Source organism: Dermacentor variabilis, chromosome 4, assembly GCF_050947875.1.
Source record: "Dermacentor variabilis isolate Ectoservices chromosome 4, ASM5094787v1, whole genome shotgun sequence".
NCBI lineage: Eukaryota > Metazoa > Arthropoda > Arachnida > Ixodida > Ixodidae > Dermacentor > Dermacentor variabilis.
This window is the reverse complement of record NC_134571.1, coordinates 148,112,514-148,130,418: the sequence shown is the minus strand read 5'-3', so window position 1 is coordinate 148,130,418 and position 17,905 is coordinate 148,112,514. Positions and strand designations below refer to the sequence as shown.

Sequence of the window (17,905 nt, the reverse complement as noted above, 5' to 3'; positions counted from 1 at the left end):
CGCCCCCCGTTGAGCACCGCGGGCTGCTGCCGGCGCTGACGATGCGAGCAGAGACGGGAAACCGCGGCGTAGTGACGTCAGCAGTAGTGTTCCATTCCTACACAGTCTCCGCGACCTTGCCTGACCGCGCTTGTTTCTGCATGTGTGTCATAATCTGCTTCGCTCAACCCTGCATTCCTTTGTTTGTGTGTATGTAGAGTGGTAGTTGACATGCGGAGCATCAATTGAAGTGGTGGGCTGATCATGCCGGCGTTCTGTGCAGCCTACAGTTGCACGAACACCAGCGACCACGACGATGTTCCGTTGCTGCCGCAAGAGAAGAAGCTTGTAGCTAACTAGGAGGCCGCTGTGAATCGAAAGAATTTCAAGCGCTCAAGAACAACAGTGCTGTGCTCTAACCACTTCCGTGACGACGATTACTACCAGAGTTTATCAATAAGGCGTGAAGGAGTGAGAGTACGACTTTCTGTTAGCAGGCCTTCTAAACGCAGCGCGAAAAGGTCAGTGCAACGAACGCACAAAGGCGGGACAGGTTCGGGCGGACAGATGGTAACTGGTCCTGGAAGACCTTATGAATACACGAACTCGTCCAAACCTGGATTTTGATTTACTGCTAGCTCCTTCGTGTTAGCACACTGAATGGAAGGTACATGTTTATCTCCCACCCTTGACGCAGGTTTCGTCACAAACCGCCATTAATTTTCTATTCGCACGTGTGTTGTGAAACAGCCTACATGCAGCTACCATAATGCAGTGCAAGTGTAAAGTTTGCATGTGTTTGAAAGCCGACGCACACCAGGACGCTGCGCTCCCCTTCGCGCACAGAGAGAAACCGTGCCCCCTGTAGCCGATGCAATTCACCACCTTTGCGGCTCCGGTTACGAGTAGCGTGCGGATGGTGTGCTGATGAAGGTCACTACACGTGCTACAAGAGCCGGGAAACTTTTCTCGCAAGTAAACCGTATGTGAAGATTGCCGACAGCTTTGGGGCAGCGCTCAAATGCCGACGATCGCATCCCTGCTTACGTTCCACGAGGAGGCATGCAGGGACATAACAGTAGTTTGCCCGGAAACGAACTCACTGGATCGTTGTATACAGCTTTGCAAAAAACATACTCACCAAATAACATTTCTAACACGAGGAGATTCTAACACTTCGCTTTTGTTCGCATCGAAAGCACTGCTTGCTACCAGCATCTTTTGCTTCTTGGAGAGGCCGGCTACGTACATGTAAGGAGCAACGCCGAACTCCTAAAAAAAACGCAAGCTCTCGAAATCTGCCATTACCGTCTCACCAAACCATAGCGCCAAACCACCTTGCACCGTGCTTCATGTGTGGCGGCAGCGGTCGGTCCCGACGAACGCCATTGTTAACATCACGAGGCGCCCGACCAATCACAGGTGGAAACGAGGCGCGTGAGCTGCCCCGAGTCTGCTGCTGCACTTTTCGTCAAAATAAAATCTGTACGTGAGAAAAAATAAAATCTGGAGAAATCGTGAGAAATAAATCTGGAGTACGTGAGAAAATGTATCAGTTTACGTGCTTTTGCCTACCGTGCTTTCTCTGGATTACATTTACTTCTCTCCGGGGATGTCGAACTAAACCCTGGCCCTGGTACAGATGCTAGTGGTGCTGAGGGAAGTGCTAGTATTGAAGGCATTTATGCTATTGTCCGCCGGCTTGAGCAAGGGCAAACTCGTTTTTTCACCGAGCTAGAAGTTGTCAAGAAGGAACAGTCTGCTCTCGCTCTTTCGCTACAAGAACTACAGAACACAGTCGCTGTTCTTCAAAGTGACCTACTTTCAGCCAAAGAAGACTCCTCAGAAAATCTGCGAAAAATGGTCGAAATTAAAACGTCCCTTGAGGATACAAACAACAGGTCGCGCAGAAATAACTTGATAGTTTTTGGCCTATGTGATTGCGAAAATGAAAGTTGGAGAGACTCTGAGAAAAAAGCCATCGCGTTTTTTCAAACTGAGCTCGAACAGACTATTACAACGGAAGATATTGAACGTGCTCATAGGCTGGGAAAGTTTCGCGAGGGAAAGAACCGGCCAATTGTTGTTAATTTCTGTAGATTTAAAGTTAAGGAACAACTTTTGTCGTGCGGATCCAGGCTGAAAGATAAGGAATACGCAATTCGAGAGGATTTCAGTCCTGCTATCAGATATGCACGATCAAAACTGGTTGAATATGCTTTAGCCACAAACCTCTCATTTAAACTACGTTTCGATAAACTGCACATGGGCAACAAAATCTTTGGCTATGATAGCGGAAAAAAGGTGGTAACCGAAATAAGATAGCTAAAGGTCAAGCATCGTGCAGAACCTAAAACCTTGCGTACTGGCGCGGAACATAACACTTCTTGTTATCTTACACTTAATCTTCTGTTAGTTAACTGCCGAAGCTTGAAAAATAAGGCCGATGAGTTTGCAGCTTTACTTTCCGCTGTTCAACCACACATAGTGATCGGCACTGAATCCTGGCTTCATGAATCCATCGCCAATAACGAGGTATTTCCGTGTGGTTATGATGTCTACCGGTGTGACAGAAACACACATGGTGGCGGCGTTTTTCTTCTCATTAATGAGTGCCTTCACAGTACTGAACTCCCTACTTCTTTCAATCACTCTGGATCCATATGGTGCAGGGTTAGAATGAGCAATGGCAATTACCTTGCTGTTGGGTCTTTTTACCGGTCTCCTAGTTCTTGTAATCCGGAATCATTTACCGAGCTATCAAACTTTTTAACTACCGTAAATACTGAGTATATACTTGGGGGCGACTTTAACATGCCTGCTGTTGACTGGGAAGATGGCAAACCTGTGTTCTCAGACTCGACTGCCCTATCTCTTGCCTTTTCAGAGTTCATTATAACTAATGACCTAACCCAATTCGTCTCCGAATGCACGCGAAGAGATCATTTTTCTGCCAGCACTTTAGATTTGTTTTTTGCTAGCTCTGAGTCGCTGATCCAAAATGTAGCTGTCATCCCTGGTATCAGTGATCACGATTGCGTTGTTGCCACGTCTAGTGCCGCTTCAGTTAGACCAACCCATAAATATCCTAGAAAGGTTTTTTTCTACGACCGAGGGGATTACGTCTCTTTATCACGAGAGCTTTCAAATTTCTTCCCTATTTTTCATGAGGTCAGCCAGACAGTGGACATAGATGAAGCTTGGATTCTTTTTAGAGATAAATTAAAGGCTTTAATTGAACAATACATACCTTCCAAACTTTTGACAACTAGACGCCGGAAAGATAAACCGTGGGTAGATAAGAAAATTCGCTCGCTTATTAACAAAAAACGCCGCCTGTATGCTTCGTATTTGAAGACTCACAATCAATCGGTTTTCCATGAAATGCGTCATGTGAACTACAATATTAAGCAAGAAATAAAGGTGAATAAACAAAGTTATATTTCATCGCTTGACGCAAAGTTAAGGGATAATCCTAAAGAATTTTGGAAATTTGTTAAAATAAATGGTAAAGTGGACACAACTGTCCCCATTTTATCAGTCGGCGAGAAAACAGTGCTTGATGATTATCAGAAGGCTTGCTGTCTGAATTCCTATTTTAAAAGTGTTTTTTCTGAGACATACACTGGTGAACCGCCTGAAATACAAGAAATAGTCTATGAGAATATGCCTATGGTCACTGTCACATATAACGGTGTTCTGAAACTTATTTCCAATCTGAACAACAAATCAGCTGGCGGTCCCGATGGTATTCCGTCGCAGGTATTGAAATCCTGCTCTCAAGAAATTGCGCATTTTTTAGTCGCTCTGTTTAATAAATCATTAAATACCATTTCATTACCTGCAGAGTGGAAGGTAGCCCACGTCGTTCCCATACATAAAAACGGTCCCAAAAATGTACTAGAAAACTACAGGCCTATTTCTCTAACATGTGTATGTTGCAAAACAATAGAACACATCATATACAGTGCTGTGATGAAACACCTTCAAAGCAATAAATTTTTTTCGGATTTTCAACATGGATTTAGGCCTGGCTTGTCATGTACGACTCAACTGGTAGAGTTCGCTCACGATCTCTTTTACTCTTTTGACCTTGGATTTCAGGTAGACTGTATATTTTTAGATTTCCGGAAAGCTTTCGACACAGTTTCTCATGCATTGCTTTTACATAAATTATCTTGTCTCGGTATACACCCTGCAATAGTACATTGAATTGGAAATTACCTGTCTGGACAAACACAGCATGTTTTAATAAACGGAACCAAATCAACACCTGTCACCGTAACCTCTGGCGTGCCCCAAGGGTCTGTTTTGGGGCCTTTGTTATTTTTAGTCTTTATAAATGACATTGTGCACAATCTAGAATGCAAAGTGAGGTTATATGCTGATGATTGTGCCATATACAAGAATGTAGAAAATGTTTGTGATGTTAGTAGTTTGCAGAATGATCTAAACAAAATTCATGCTTGGTGCATTAAGTGGGGCATGTCTTTGAACAATGCTAAATGCCAACTTGTGTCATTCACCCGTAAACGCTTTCCTGTGAGATCAGTGTACAAATTGGACGGACTACTTCTTGAAAAGGTCGAACACTACAAATACCTCGGGGTCTATTTTTCAGAAAATTTAACATGGAACAGACATATTGAATACTTAACCTTAAAATCATCTCGTATACTAAACCTTGTTAGACGTAATTTTTATAACGCCCCCCAGAAAGTAAAAGAACAGCTTTACATAACAAATGTTCGTCCGGTACTCGAATACGCTTGCCAGGTATGGGACCCTCAAAGCTCTAAACTTATAGAAAAGCTCGAACGCGTCCAAAACCGCGCTGCAAGATTTGTTTCTGGTAATTATAATTTCCGTAGCAGTATTACATTGCTTAAAGAGGACCTTGGTTGGAAATCACTAGCACACCGCCGATTAACTGCAAAATTAGAACTTTTTCTGAATCTACTTTGATCTCACAGGAATAAACAAGAACTTGTACATTTTCCCTCCCCACTTCATCTCTAAACGATGTGATCACGAGCTGAAAGTCCTTGAAATGCGCTGTCGTACTGATGTCTACCGTAATTCATTTTTCCCGCATGTTTCCGCACACTGGAATAGGCTTCCCAGGAGCATTGGTGAATGTAAAACGTGTTCAGAGTTTCTGTCTTTATTGTCACGCAGTCTGTCGTAGTATATTATCCCGTTTTCTTTATATCATTTGGCTGGAATTGCACTTCATGCGATAGTGTACCCTTTCCATTTCTGTCTTGCAAATTTGCACCGCATTTCACAAGACCGTTTTGCCGTCGAGATGACTCATCTATGTTACGTATTTTGTTACTCTTACCACCTGTGCTCTGCTGTATCAAGTTTTTGCCACATGTTCACTTTTCTTCAATTTGTCCCCCCCTGCAATAATGCCCTTGTGGCGCTGCAGGTACTTGTATAAATAAAAAAAAAATAAATAAAATAATTTCTTTCGCTCAATTTCGATGGGATATTCGAATTCGGAGGGTTGAAAACCATCACGTACAGCTCTTCACTCATTTTTTCTGGAAAACTCTTCAGCTTCCCTTTAAAAGCAGTTTGAATAAAAGTTAATTGAATGGAGGACATATCTGCAGTGGTGCACGTGCACTGCACTAACACGAGAGAAAAGTTCCACAAGATTTATTCACATGTATTTGCAAATTACAGTCAACGTGTGATTTTTTGTATTCACTGGGGGCCACGAAAACGTCCGAAAACTCGGGCAGTCCGAAAAAATGAATGCCTGCCTTTTACCACCCCCAAGGGCTTGCCTCGCCACAGGTACATCCGAAATAGCTCTAAAGGCCTGCTAATACACTTAATAGGCATGTAGGTGCTCGTACTGTGATAAGAGACGGCGGGTGCACGTGTATGTATTGAAGGTTATATATGCCATGTTCCGTAACAATTGCCCCTTCCAACTTTTGGTATGCTTCTCCGTTTAACACTAAAATATTGAGGCGAAACTGGCTTTCGGGAACAGGCATTATGCAATGCGCCATGCTTTCCGCACTCCAAAGCCATTGGCAAGGATTACAAAGGTGGAGTCGGCACCATTGCTACACAACGGCAAATTGTTTCAATTAAAAACATGGCACCAAACAGCAAGGAACTTGGTAGCGGATGTTGAAGTAGCTAGGCCTAGCGTTGCCACGATGGTGGCTAAGGCCGCCAGTGGATCTGCATGCGAGAGCACGGGCTCGAGGCGGCGAGATAATCAAAATAGTGGGTGTGGTGGCTTTGGTTAATGCCGTTTTGGACCTGCAGTTATGGTAGAAAGTCCGAAAATTTGGACAGCGAAAGTTTTTTGCGTCTGAAATTTCAGACATTCTTATGCATTGACTCTATAGGGTACATGGCGGTTCTGCGAAGGCGTCGGAATTATTGAGCATTTCCTAAGCTTTTTCGCTATGGCGGGGTTAGAGGAATGCTGGTCGGAGGCATTGCCGCATTATTTTGGCCTGCTGCTGAGAGCATTGTCGGAGCGCAGTATGTTCGCATCAACCGTCACAAATGCGTGTGCGTTTGAATTACCGGGTGTTTTCGCCCGTTGGAATACACGTAACTTGAACAGGACCATGGCGTCAGTTCGAATAAACCAAAAGTTTCAATTAAGCATGTTTGCATTAACAAGATTCAACTGTATAAGGTAAATTGCTGGGGTCGAAAATTTCTACACTCTGAGCGTTACCGTACTACAGTTAAACCTTGATATAATGAGGTTGATAAAATTGCAATTTTCTTCCTTATATCGCAATTTTGCTGTGTTGAAATTCAGCATTTTATGCCGATAGGTACAGTAGCCGATCAATTTTTCTTACACGGAAGAGGGCCGCAGAATTTTCGGAATTATCAGGCAATTGAGGAAAGCAAATATGAATGGGAAAACAATTTATTTTGATAAATTTGGGAGTCGGCGACGAATGATACAGTTTCATGCCACATACGTTGACTATATCTTTTCGGCAGTACGAATTAAGGGAAGCCAGGCACATTTTTGCAGGCACTCTGCCCCTGCAGCTGATAGCATTGCCCGCACTGGGACGACACTATCAGGAAAAGTGCCGGCTTCGGGAAGTGAATGCTTCTTCCGCCTTTCACTTCAATAGGTCACTGAAACTCAAGATTATAAAACCTTCAATACTAAATGTGCAGGAAGACACCTTACATGATGCCACGCCGTCTTGGAATGCCCACTCTTTGCACACGCGGCAGATTACCTCTTAAGCAGGGCGCAAGGCTGCGCGTGCGCTCAGCCGCGCTTACACCCATGTGCAGCCACGGCCGAGATGCACGCCAGAAACCACCATGCACGCCAACTTACCCTCCTAATCCGGCCCCCCTCATGTGCTTGATCGCGTTACCGTAAGCTCGCTCCCCTCTCTCTCTTTCCGTTTGCTCACGCGTGAATGCAGCACTCGTGAAGCCATCATCTTTCTTGTCTCACCCTTGCACACGCTCACTCACACCTAAAGCACACAGGGCACGGCGCACGATAGAAGCTTATTGCACTTGTACTTTACACAAAACATCTTTGGCGGTCACGCTTGTCGTGCGGCGCGCGATTTGAGAGGTGCACTTGCAAGCAGCCGCTTGTAATTGAATCATTTGACCACATCTGCATCCGCAGAAGCTTCCATTTATTGTCTCTACATTTCTTTGCGGTGGCAGTGAAATTTTCTTATATTGAAATTGCATACAAACACACTTCGTTATATTGAGGTTTTAAGTACATGGTATTCTATGGACAAGAGGTTACGAAGAGTTAAATACTTCGTTATATAGATAATTTCGTTATATTGAAGTTTTTTATATCGAGGTTTGACTGTATAACCAGAACTATTTTTGCCGAAAGCTGTGCATTTGCAAAACATGTAGACCAAGCAGCCACTTAGTCCGGGAATCGCAGTGGACAAGCGGGATATGCCCTCACTTTTGTTGGTGAGGGGGTTCCTGTGCTTTCCAAGTGCTATGCAACCACAGCGAAGCATTTCCTTGACCCTGCACCAAGCTGCAACTTTGGTCGCTCACTCCTGAGAAGACGACGCTGGTTGGGCCTAGCCCGTGAGGTTGCCAGGCGGCATGCCGTCACGGGAAGCTCATCCTTAATATACATTCGTATGCGTAGATAAATAGATCTGCCGCAGGATCACGCGCACTGTTTAAACTGACAACAGTGCTGGTGAAGTGGGGTTCATGGGCGATCAGGGGGCAACTACAACGAACATGTATAAGAAAAGTTTGTAGGTGCACATACTGGTAGGTATGGTAAAAGCTCACATGTGGACGACATTTCAAACTGATGAGATTGCTGAACACAATTGAAACTGACAGCATCGCAGAGTCAATGAGCCATCTCAAGATTCATCTGCAGCATCAAAAGCGGCATGGCATAGACCAGCAGCTGTGTTAACTCCTAGGTGGACTGAGTCAAGCCTCTCCAATTAAGCCTGGATCGTACCATGGTTTCTTCCGCGGTTGTTGTCTATTTTCAGTACCTCCCCCCGCATGAGGGTCGGCAGCAGTACAGCATCTGTTTTGAGGCGACTGCAAGCTATTGCGATGGTGCCAAGCCAGACCCCGCACTTCTTTCTGTAGGACCAATGTAAATTGGTGAACGAAGTTTCGGACGCCTCACACAGTATTTCGTGCAATTTTTTAACATGTCATGCGCGGTGTCGCAGCCATGGCGGCTGTGAACAAAGTTGCCGCCATTCACTTTGTTGCCTCTCCCCCACTTTCGTTAGCAACGTGATTTCACAGCCATAACGCCATTATGCCTTTGGTCGACTCAGTGCCAAATAGCAGTTTTCACCGCTGGATACTGACAAAGTGGCACTGGTTTGTTGCCATCAAAAGTTGTCGCAGCAAGTTGGCCGTCAATATGTTCAAGCCCATTAACCGCCTTGGAAATTGGGCATCAGATCATGGGCTGGACTGGTAGCTAGCTGGAAGCTGAGATTGGGTCCACAGGTTATATGCCGGCAACTACCATGAACGTTTTTTGCTGGTTTTTTGTACTCAATAGATGGATCGGCGAAATCTTATGTGTAGGCAGAAAGCTCCAAACTGAATCTGTGCATCAGATACTGATCTGACAGCATTGCACAGTCAAAAGTTGCGCGAGCATATCTGCACTTCGTCATGGCACGCAACGCACATTGAGCAGCAGCGTGCCGAGCGAAAGTGAAATGGCTCCGCGTGCTTGATCATCGTGGTATTTTAAGTAGGTTATATATCAGTGAAGCACACGACTAGGGAAAAGTAAATTTTTAATACCGTTTGAGTTAGAAAAAGCAACAAAATTATTTTACTGTGGAAGTTCATGTTTTTGGACTGCCCGATTATTCGGACATTTACGAAAAATGTTAAAAAATTGGTTGGTCACTGTTTTCTCCGTCAAGTTGGACACTCGGTATGCTAATTTCAAATTCAGAGGCGAAAGTCTGGACACAAAGACAAAGCCGTCATGTGACACAGGTGATCATATTGCATGCTAGCCTAGAAGCCTGGCAGAGTTTATAACAGCTGTGCTACTGCCCTCTCTGGGTGATATTCCCCAGGCAGTAAGCTATGTAAATTTGGGGTAGGGCGCCTGTGTATAGACTCCCACCTACGAATGCAAAATGATCTTTCCGAGTGTCAAATTTGATGAATATTTTGGAATGTAAGTGGTCTTGAAGAATCAAACAAAATGAAGTTGTCTTGAAATTGATCACTCCAGTTTTTAATATAAACATATATAACATAAGTCGTCAAATGAAAAGGCTCATTTTTGTTTGCCAGCAGTACTTGTTCGTAAAATCTGTGTCTGTCAAAGCATACAAATGGCCTTTGCAAGCAGCAATTTGTGTTGCTGGCATTAGTTTTACCAAAATTAGTGGTGCTTTAACTTTTGAGGACTTTATAGTATGGAGAGTTCGCAATTGCCTTTGTAAATCTGCTTCAAAATTCCATTTTACTGCTCTGAAATGCATTTTTGGCTGCTCGAAACGCTGCTCCAAAGTGGCGTGGGCCAGTATCATCATTGGCAGTCCTGGAGTTGTGAAAAAGAACCAATTGATATTACTGTTGAAATTTGTTTTCCCAGTCAGCCCAATAATTCAGACATTTTCGCGACCCCGTCTGTGTCCGAAAAAATTAGCCGGTGACTGATTTACTTTCTGCACATAAACTGAAAGCGCACACACAAACAAATGCACTTACAAATGCGCATGTTTGGTGTGGACCGCGCACTGCTGACAAGTGATTGGAGCGAAAGGCTTCTCTGTTGCCTAGGCAACCCCCGTGTGCCCGCTGAGTCAGCCTGCTTGACTGGTTTGCTTTGCGTCTCCTCCTCTGCCTTACCCTCGTCGCTCTCCCCTCAGCCGGCACACCTCATTGAGATGCGCTCTCGCTGCCTCGCTTGTCTCCAGGCTTTTCCGGCAACTGCATTAAAATCGGTATTTTGTCTCGCACATATGCACTGTAAGTGGTATGCAGATACATTGAGTTCTGTGGGAAGACAAACAGAAGTCAGAAGAGACTGCATTATAGTAGACGACCATTACTTCATTTTTCCAGTTATTTCGATCCTGACCAAAGGTCCCGGCCAGTGTTCATAAATTTATATGGGCCCAAACTTCCATTATTTTAATCTCAAAATTGGCCTTCGTCAAATAATTCGAACTTGACTAGTCAGCTTTGCCTCAGTGCTACTGTGTTATGCGGTGCAGCATAGGCAGTTTATTGCTGTGAAGCAAAGCAAAAATGAAGAGGCCACCTTCATGGGACGTAATACATGTTTCTTAATTATAAAGGTGCGCACATACCATCTCGGATCACAGTACCAGCACATAGACTCCTAATAAGCATACTGGCAGCCATTCAGAGCTGTTTCTGATGTTGCTGTGGCAATTTGAGCCCTCGATTCCAGGCCGCGTTGGCGGGGTCTAGTAAGCGTATCCTAATTTTGCATGCATGCACGTGCGATACACTGAGAAGAGGAGAAAAATTATCTAACATTTTGGGATGCTCTTGCCCGCATGTATTGCTGCGTCGCAACAAGCCGCTCCTTGTGCATTTTAATCAATAGGCTGTGACACTCGTAACCCTGATAACAGCAGCATCTGTTTGGTGGTGCTCAGGGGACAGTGAGTGCGTTGAGTACACATTATCTGTCAAAAATGCCTATTTTTCAGCCTGCCCTAGAAAGATTTTCAAGTGATAACTGCAGCTCGCACTGAATTATTACTAGAGGTGGGTGAATATCAACTGTTTGGAATACGAATCGGTTACAAATAGTAAATATCAAATATTGAATCAAATTCAAATAATAAGTATTGAATATTTAATCAAATGCAAATAGTAAGTACCAAATATGGAATCGAATGTCAAATTGTCAAATGCAGACGTGTATATTTACAGCAGGAATATTCATTTCCATATTGTTAAGTACCACACTTGTGCTGCCTCTAGATTTCACATAACTGTTTCATGAGAAAGTTGTTCTCAACAACATGAAAAGATGAGCAGAAGATGGTTAGTGGCATTGATAAACGAGGGCAGTCAAGGGAAGCCAATGCCAGAATTAATTTGTACTACTCGTCAAGACAAGAACAATTTTTCTTGTCAAACACTGGCTCTCAGCTGTTCAACCACTGTCAATCAAGTGCATCATAGCCAGAGATGCCTTTGTGCCATTAAAATTAAAACGAACAAATACTGCCAATCTATCCACCATAAACACCGTCCAACAAAAGTACCTTATTTATAATCAGTGTTATTTGTGCACCACTGGAACGAGGACCTGGGAATGACAGACACAAGCGCAAACTTTCAACTGGTCTTAATGGTAGGAAGGTAAATAGTTTATGTGCATACATGAATGTGACGTAACATAATATACATAATAAAATGTGCATGTGCACTCAACAAGACAGACTTGCACACGTGCATTGGCAATAGAGAAATAAATTCTAAATAATTTTTGTGATACTCAAGGCAGACATGTCGATGACCTACACATATATCGCTCCGCTTTCACAAAATCCGGCCCCGTTAAGATAACGTAAGTTCTTTTTGTGATAGTCCCAGTGAAGCCACACTGGTGCAGTTTTTCCCAAGGCGATGAATTCGTGCATCCTACAAGTGGAAAAAATTTCACTAAATTTCACTCACTTCTCACTAACAGGAAAAGATCAAAGCTGCAGAATGCACCTTCCTTGAATGTAAATTTAGTCACTGTCAGACAGCTCTCTATTGCTGTCTGTAGACCACAGTGCATTGCCCTACATGCAGTCCATTTTGTTTGATGTCCTGGTTTGATATTCTGTATTTCTCGAACGACTCCGCTACAATCTCTGGCAGTATGGTTGCCCACGCCTCAACTAGACACTTCACCAGTACGTCCTGCAACACATGCAAGTCGGCAGAACACTGAAAACATGTGACAATTCTGTTACCACTAGCTTAACACGTGAAATAGTTTGTTTTGAATATAATAATGAAAGCGGCGCATCATCATATACGCGAGAACTTGATCTGTGGCCAACTTATGATTACGATGGTGCAGGCTCTGAAAGTGGACAGTTGTCACCATCCTGAATGCCACTCTGATTTCGTATCCAATAGTAATGTGGAGGCAGTTTTCAAACCAATATTTTTAGAAAGAAAAGTGTGCGTTAGAGTTGGTTAAATATGGTAAATGTTGCAGATTTCTGTGACAGCCAGGTTGCAACATATCTGCTGTTTTCAAATGATTGCTTGCGGCTTTCTGTTTGTGCCTGCGCAAATTTGCGCAAACTTGCTTTCCAATTGCCATCTCTGCCAAAGTGTGCTTTTTCTCTTTCCTCCTCCCACTCATGATCCCTTCTCTCCCTCACTTCTCTCCCCCTTTGCTCTCTGCCCTGCAGGTGTTCATTTTCGGCTCTGCCTGCAAACTGGAGACTGCGGTATCTGTCCATGCTAGTTTCTCTCACTTTGTTTTCTCCGTGTTGTGGTTGTCCTTTTGTTTCTGCACACTAAGTAAAGCACTTCTTCTTTTTGTGCACTAACTTTCTAAGTTTCTGATGCCTTGCCTTCTGTCCTTCTTTTTCAACCTGAAATGGTTTTTTTTAAACCATGCACTGGATGTTCATTTTTGAAGTTTAAATACTCTGTTAAAATTGACTCGCTAAAGAGTGTAAAAACACAGCATGCAGTTTATAAAAAGCATGGTTGAGGCATGTTCTTGTTGTACACAAAAAGTGAACCAGCGATTTGGTGTGGAACACGAGAGCTCACTTCCTTGTCTAAGCTAGACAGAATACCTGCACAGGGTTTCTGTCTCATCTGTCATGGCTCTTCACTATGTGCACTTTAAGTTGGAACTCAAATGAGAAAGTATTTGGAGCAGTGACAACACTGAAGAGGAAAATATTTATTGTGCGTTCGGTACAGGAGACAGCAATATACCTTGTTTCCAGCGCATTGTCCCTCCACATGAGCACGCACTGCGCCTCTTCGATTATAAGTCCCTGACAGTCCCGGACTGCTTGGGACTGCTGTGTCGCATTCAATTTTCTCGGACAGCTTCAGCAGCTCCGCCCATTATTCCGAGAACAACCAGAATTGTGTTTGGTTTTCATGAACTGGAAGTCATGGACTACCCACGGACTCTCGGAGCTGTTGGCAAATTCTAAACCAGTGCAGTCAGCTAGCAGACGATGGCTGTCTGAAAAAGATGCACATTGCATCTGCTGCGATGCTGGGAAAGGTGCCGTGTGCTTTTGCGCACTTTGCGTGTTCCAGGCAACAAATATTGTGTACTCGGCTAGCGTGTCTGTTAGATGGCTTTCTGTGCCATCATGCAAGCTTTTCATGAGCTGTGTAATTGCTGCCGCTTTAACTCTTCATATTATTTAAAAGAGAGATGCACAGCAATCAGTTGCCTGTGCTTGCTTTTCTTCGTGCGTTTCGCGAAATTTGTCATGCTTACTGCTGTGTGTAGCAAGCAGGAGGATTTCACTTTTCAGGTGAGTAAAGCTGATTAGAGTGTGGTCGTTTCTCGCCATACAATCGGACCTTCACCAATTGTTATTCACGTGTTGATGACATCTGTTGTCAAGTTCGAGCACTTGCTTTTTGACATGCACGATTAGTAGAGGGTGATATTTTGCGATAAAACGCACGTGCTCTGTCCAAGACATGCATCACATTTAGTAGCGCGATTGGCCCTTTTGCAGACGGATATCGCAAGCTTCGAGGACCATGCACGACGTAATTGTGCTTTCTCAGCTTAATGAGTTGCTTTTGCAACATATGGGTATGATATTCGTGTCCACTTTTTGCGTGAACGGTGACACAGTATGATTGTGATTTTCTTTGCGTTCAGGTAGAAATTTCGCTTCAATTTCCAACACGAGCTAACTTACAGCAATAAGTGGCACAAAAAGAAAGAAAGACTGCAACATAAACTGTGCTAAAACTGCTCTTTGCGAACATGTACTGTGCGCTTAGGCCACAATATTCTACTATGCAAGCTTTGTGCTTGAATCGACAATGTGGCCTCTAAGATTGCCGTATGTCGGAGGCCACGCTAATGAATTCGCTGAGTGGTGGACCGGGCACGAGCTGACCATGGCAGCCAGGAGATTGACTTCTGTTCGTGGTGCTTTTGTGTGGAACCTCGGATCACCTCGGACAGTCCCAGGCAGCTGGGTCACGCGTCTGTGAGCTAGTCGGACTGGAAGCCACGTACGGTTTGCGGACAGTCCGGGACTGCATAATCGAAGAGGCCCACTGCTTCATGCTACTTGTTTATCATCATCAACGTTTTTGTTATATTGACTAGCTGTACTCTAAAAAGTACTATAAAGGGCTATTAAAGCAAGAGCGCCACATCACCAGTAACAGTGGTAGTTTCTTGTCTGCCTGGCTTTGAGTTACGCATAGGTTACCAAAGCAGTGAAGTAATCATAGCTACAATTCATAGCAACATGCCATAAAAGGAAGTTATTGCAAAAAACCTATCGGGTGGTGGGGGAGGCACTCGCTCGCGACGCTCTTGTGTGCGTGTGTTGTGGCAACAGCTAGACACCACGCTGCTGTGGGCCACATTCAACGCACCGAACTAACATGAAAATGAGACAGAATAGAGACATATAATCGACATTCAATCATTGAATCATGTAAACAACATTGTACGTCGACCTCGTCCTCTTTAGCGTCAACATTGATTGACGCTTTCCTTTTTTTTTTTTTTCGTAACACTGATATGTTGGCTTAGATCAACTTAATTTTTCCTTTTAGTTTGCCCCTGCGGTGGGGACTATCAGTTCGGTACAAGTGGATGGTGTGCCTGGTTCCCGCAATGCTATGCCTGTAATCCTGACTGTGCTTTTTCACTGTCCCATCGCAGAATCAGCTGCACCACGAATGTTCCTACTTCAGCCAAGCCTTGCAAGAGGAGCGGTACAGGTATGAGGTGAGCTCCCTTTGCTTTCTTTTGTCGCGCTTCCTTCTGGTGTCTTCTGGACCTCAAAAAGTGCCAGACTGGCAGCAGTTATTAGCTGCATTGCCATGCTTATGATCAGAGCACGGGTTCCAAGGCTTCATTTTCACACTCACTGTTTTTGGTTTCTGTGGACACTTTGGTTGATGCAGATTGCTCTTCTTATGATAAGTTTCCCCCATTCCTGTAATGCTTGTTTGCAGGCACTGAAGAGAAACGGGAAATTATTTTACCCTTGTTGAGCATTCTTTTAAAGACATAAATTAATAGTAAGGAAAATAATGCTATACTTTTAACAAATATTGAATTTTATGCCTTTTTAATGTCCTGTATAATATTGCTCTTACATCATGGATATTGCTACGTGCCTTGTGTACATCTGAGGCCTTTTGTATAAGAGGTGTACAAAACTCGCTGTGTTTTAAACCTTAACGTACTTTAAAATATAATATAATCATTTACTAGTGATATACAGTTAGTACATAGCACCAAGCTAAATCAAGTATCATGGGCCTACTGGTATAGCCTTTAGGTGTCGCCACCTGCTTATTATTATTTTTTGTCAATTTTTTTTAACACAATATACAGGACATCTTACTATGCTGAAGTTCTTACTCAACTGCTTACTCAACATCTGATAATGGTAACAATGGCCAGTTCACTTTTCCAGAATTGTATTCTGCCAATTTAGCTTCAGGGTTGAAGCAACACTAAAGATGATTTCATACTTTTTTTATCTACACCGCATTTTTTACCTACACCGCATTTTACGAATTTTATGCTCATTTAAGCGTGTGTTGCTTGAAAAACATGGGTTGAAAAAAAAAAGCCACTTTCTATCTAATGCACTCTCGATGACATAATGAGACAAGGCGATCATAAATGACATGCAAACTGTATTTAACTGTAGGTGCTACAAGAGCTGCTCACTTCCTTTGGCTTGGCTCAACTTGATTACATCAGTTTGGCTAGCTAACGTTGCCCAAAGTGGAAGTGTACACTTAGCGCTTGCTTTTTCCTTGAACAAAATTGAACAATACTGAACAAAATTACGTGGATATTTCCTTGAATAAAACAAATGACAGAAGGGAAGTAAATCCTGTGAATGTGGGAATGCATTTAAATGCTATTATAGAAGGCACACTCAAAATCTTTTTGTTGGAAAAAGTTTGCGAGGTTGTCCTCTTTTAACAGCATGCATATTTCGCACCTTTCTTAAGGGGGTCCTGCAACACTTTTTTGAGCATAGTAAATAAGCATTATTCTTTGGCATGCGGCGCATAGCACTCCAACTTTTTATGGCGAAGCTGTGAAAGGGAGTTTCACGTTGGATTTCGTGCGGTGATGGCGAAAGCCGACATTGGTGAAGCCTGGTGTGCGGTGGCACGGTCACTATCAAACGTCTATCAAAGAACAGCTGGCAGTACAGCCTGTGTCAGATCCCCGATTTTGCTTTGAAACATAATTATGGATGGTTTCTAAAGAAAAGTCTTACCAGAGTCCTTTGATTCTTTCTTACTGGTCCCGAAACTTCTCCGTCACGCTAGGGGAGTGTTTCATATGATGCCAACAGTGACTGAGCGGTGGCACCCTGGTCCAGATGGGTCACTCGGTACGCGGCATAGCATCTGGCCAGTGTGTTGGCGTGATTTTTTGTAGCGGCATTACGCGCTGTTTCTACTTTGTGGCTTCTGCAGAGAAGCTCGAAGGGTCCTCAGAAATTTGAAGAACAAGGCCAAAGACATGTTGTGACGAACAAAGTCGGTCCGACTACAGAGGGACAGTAAAAAAGAGCTGCCGACCTTCATGAAGTCAACCGCTGGGAGAAAACATCGCACAGACAGCGGGATCGCCACAGCACCTGTCCTTGTATATGTACAGAGTGGCCCAGCTAATGTTAGCCACACTGTTTAGAAAGGAAAACATGGTGCAAAATACAATTATGAGACCTGCAGTGTTCAGTCATCGCACCGTTTCCTTTTTTAATTATTATTACTCTTTAATTTTTTTACAGCTTGGCGAACACTACCTGGGACACCCTATATTTATGTGCGCCTAAATTGAGTTGAAACGCGTGGTTCCAACGTTGAAATGCACGATTGTCAGCCCTTGCTGGCCGCTGAAGTCGAGTTTGAGGCTGTGTCGCTCTCATTCACCGAATGTTAAGCCCAGCTCAGCAGACGAGTTTGGCACCTACTATTGATGCACCCGAGCTAAATGATAAGCAATTTGGATGAAGGAAGCTGCTTTTTTGTAGTTTACTTCTGGCCATAGCGATTTGAAGTGTTATGGGGGGCACACGCAAGTTGCAGAAAGTGGCGACACGGCGCAGAGCCAGCATCGGTATGTTACCGTTGTCCATCAGAGGCTGCCATTCGCACTCACCAGTGCTTCCATGCAACATATTGCGACTGCATATAGTGGTAT

The 17,905-nt window shown here is 43.7% G+C and overlaps 1 protein-coding gene across 8 annotated transcripts in view; it reads left to right on the top strand.

The window, feature by feature from the left end:
• Window positions 1–17,905, top strand: part of Dmtn (transmembrane and coiled-coil domain 2 protein Dmtn) — a 94,582-nt gene that overhangs the window by 52,080 nt on the left and 24,597 nt on the right. For 6 of the 8 annotated variants that reach the window (XM_075690554.1, XM_075690553.1, XM_075690555.1 and 3 more), the window contains 2 exons: window positions 12,900–12,938; window positions 15,386–15,451. In XM_075690554.1, the coding sequence (XP_075546669.1) occupies window positions 12,900–12,938; window positions 15,386–15,451 (105 nt within the window). The remainder of the gene's footprint in view (window positions 1–12,899; window positions 12,939–15,385; window positions 15,452–17,905) is intronic. The other 2 variants (XM_075690556.1, XM_075690551.1) reach the window with 1 other exon arrangement.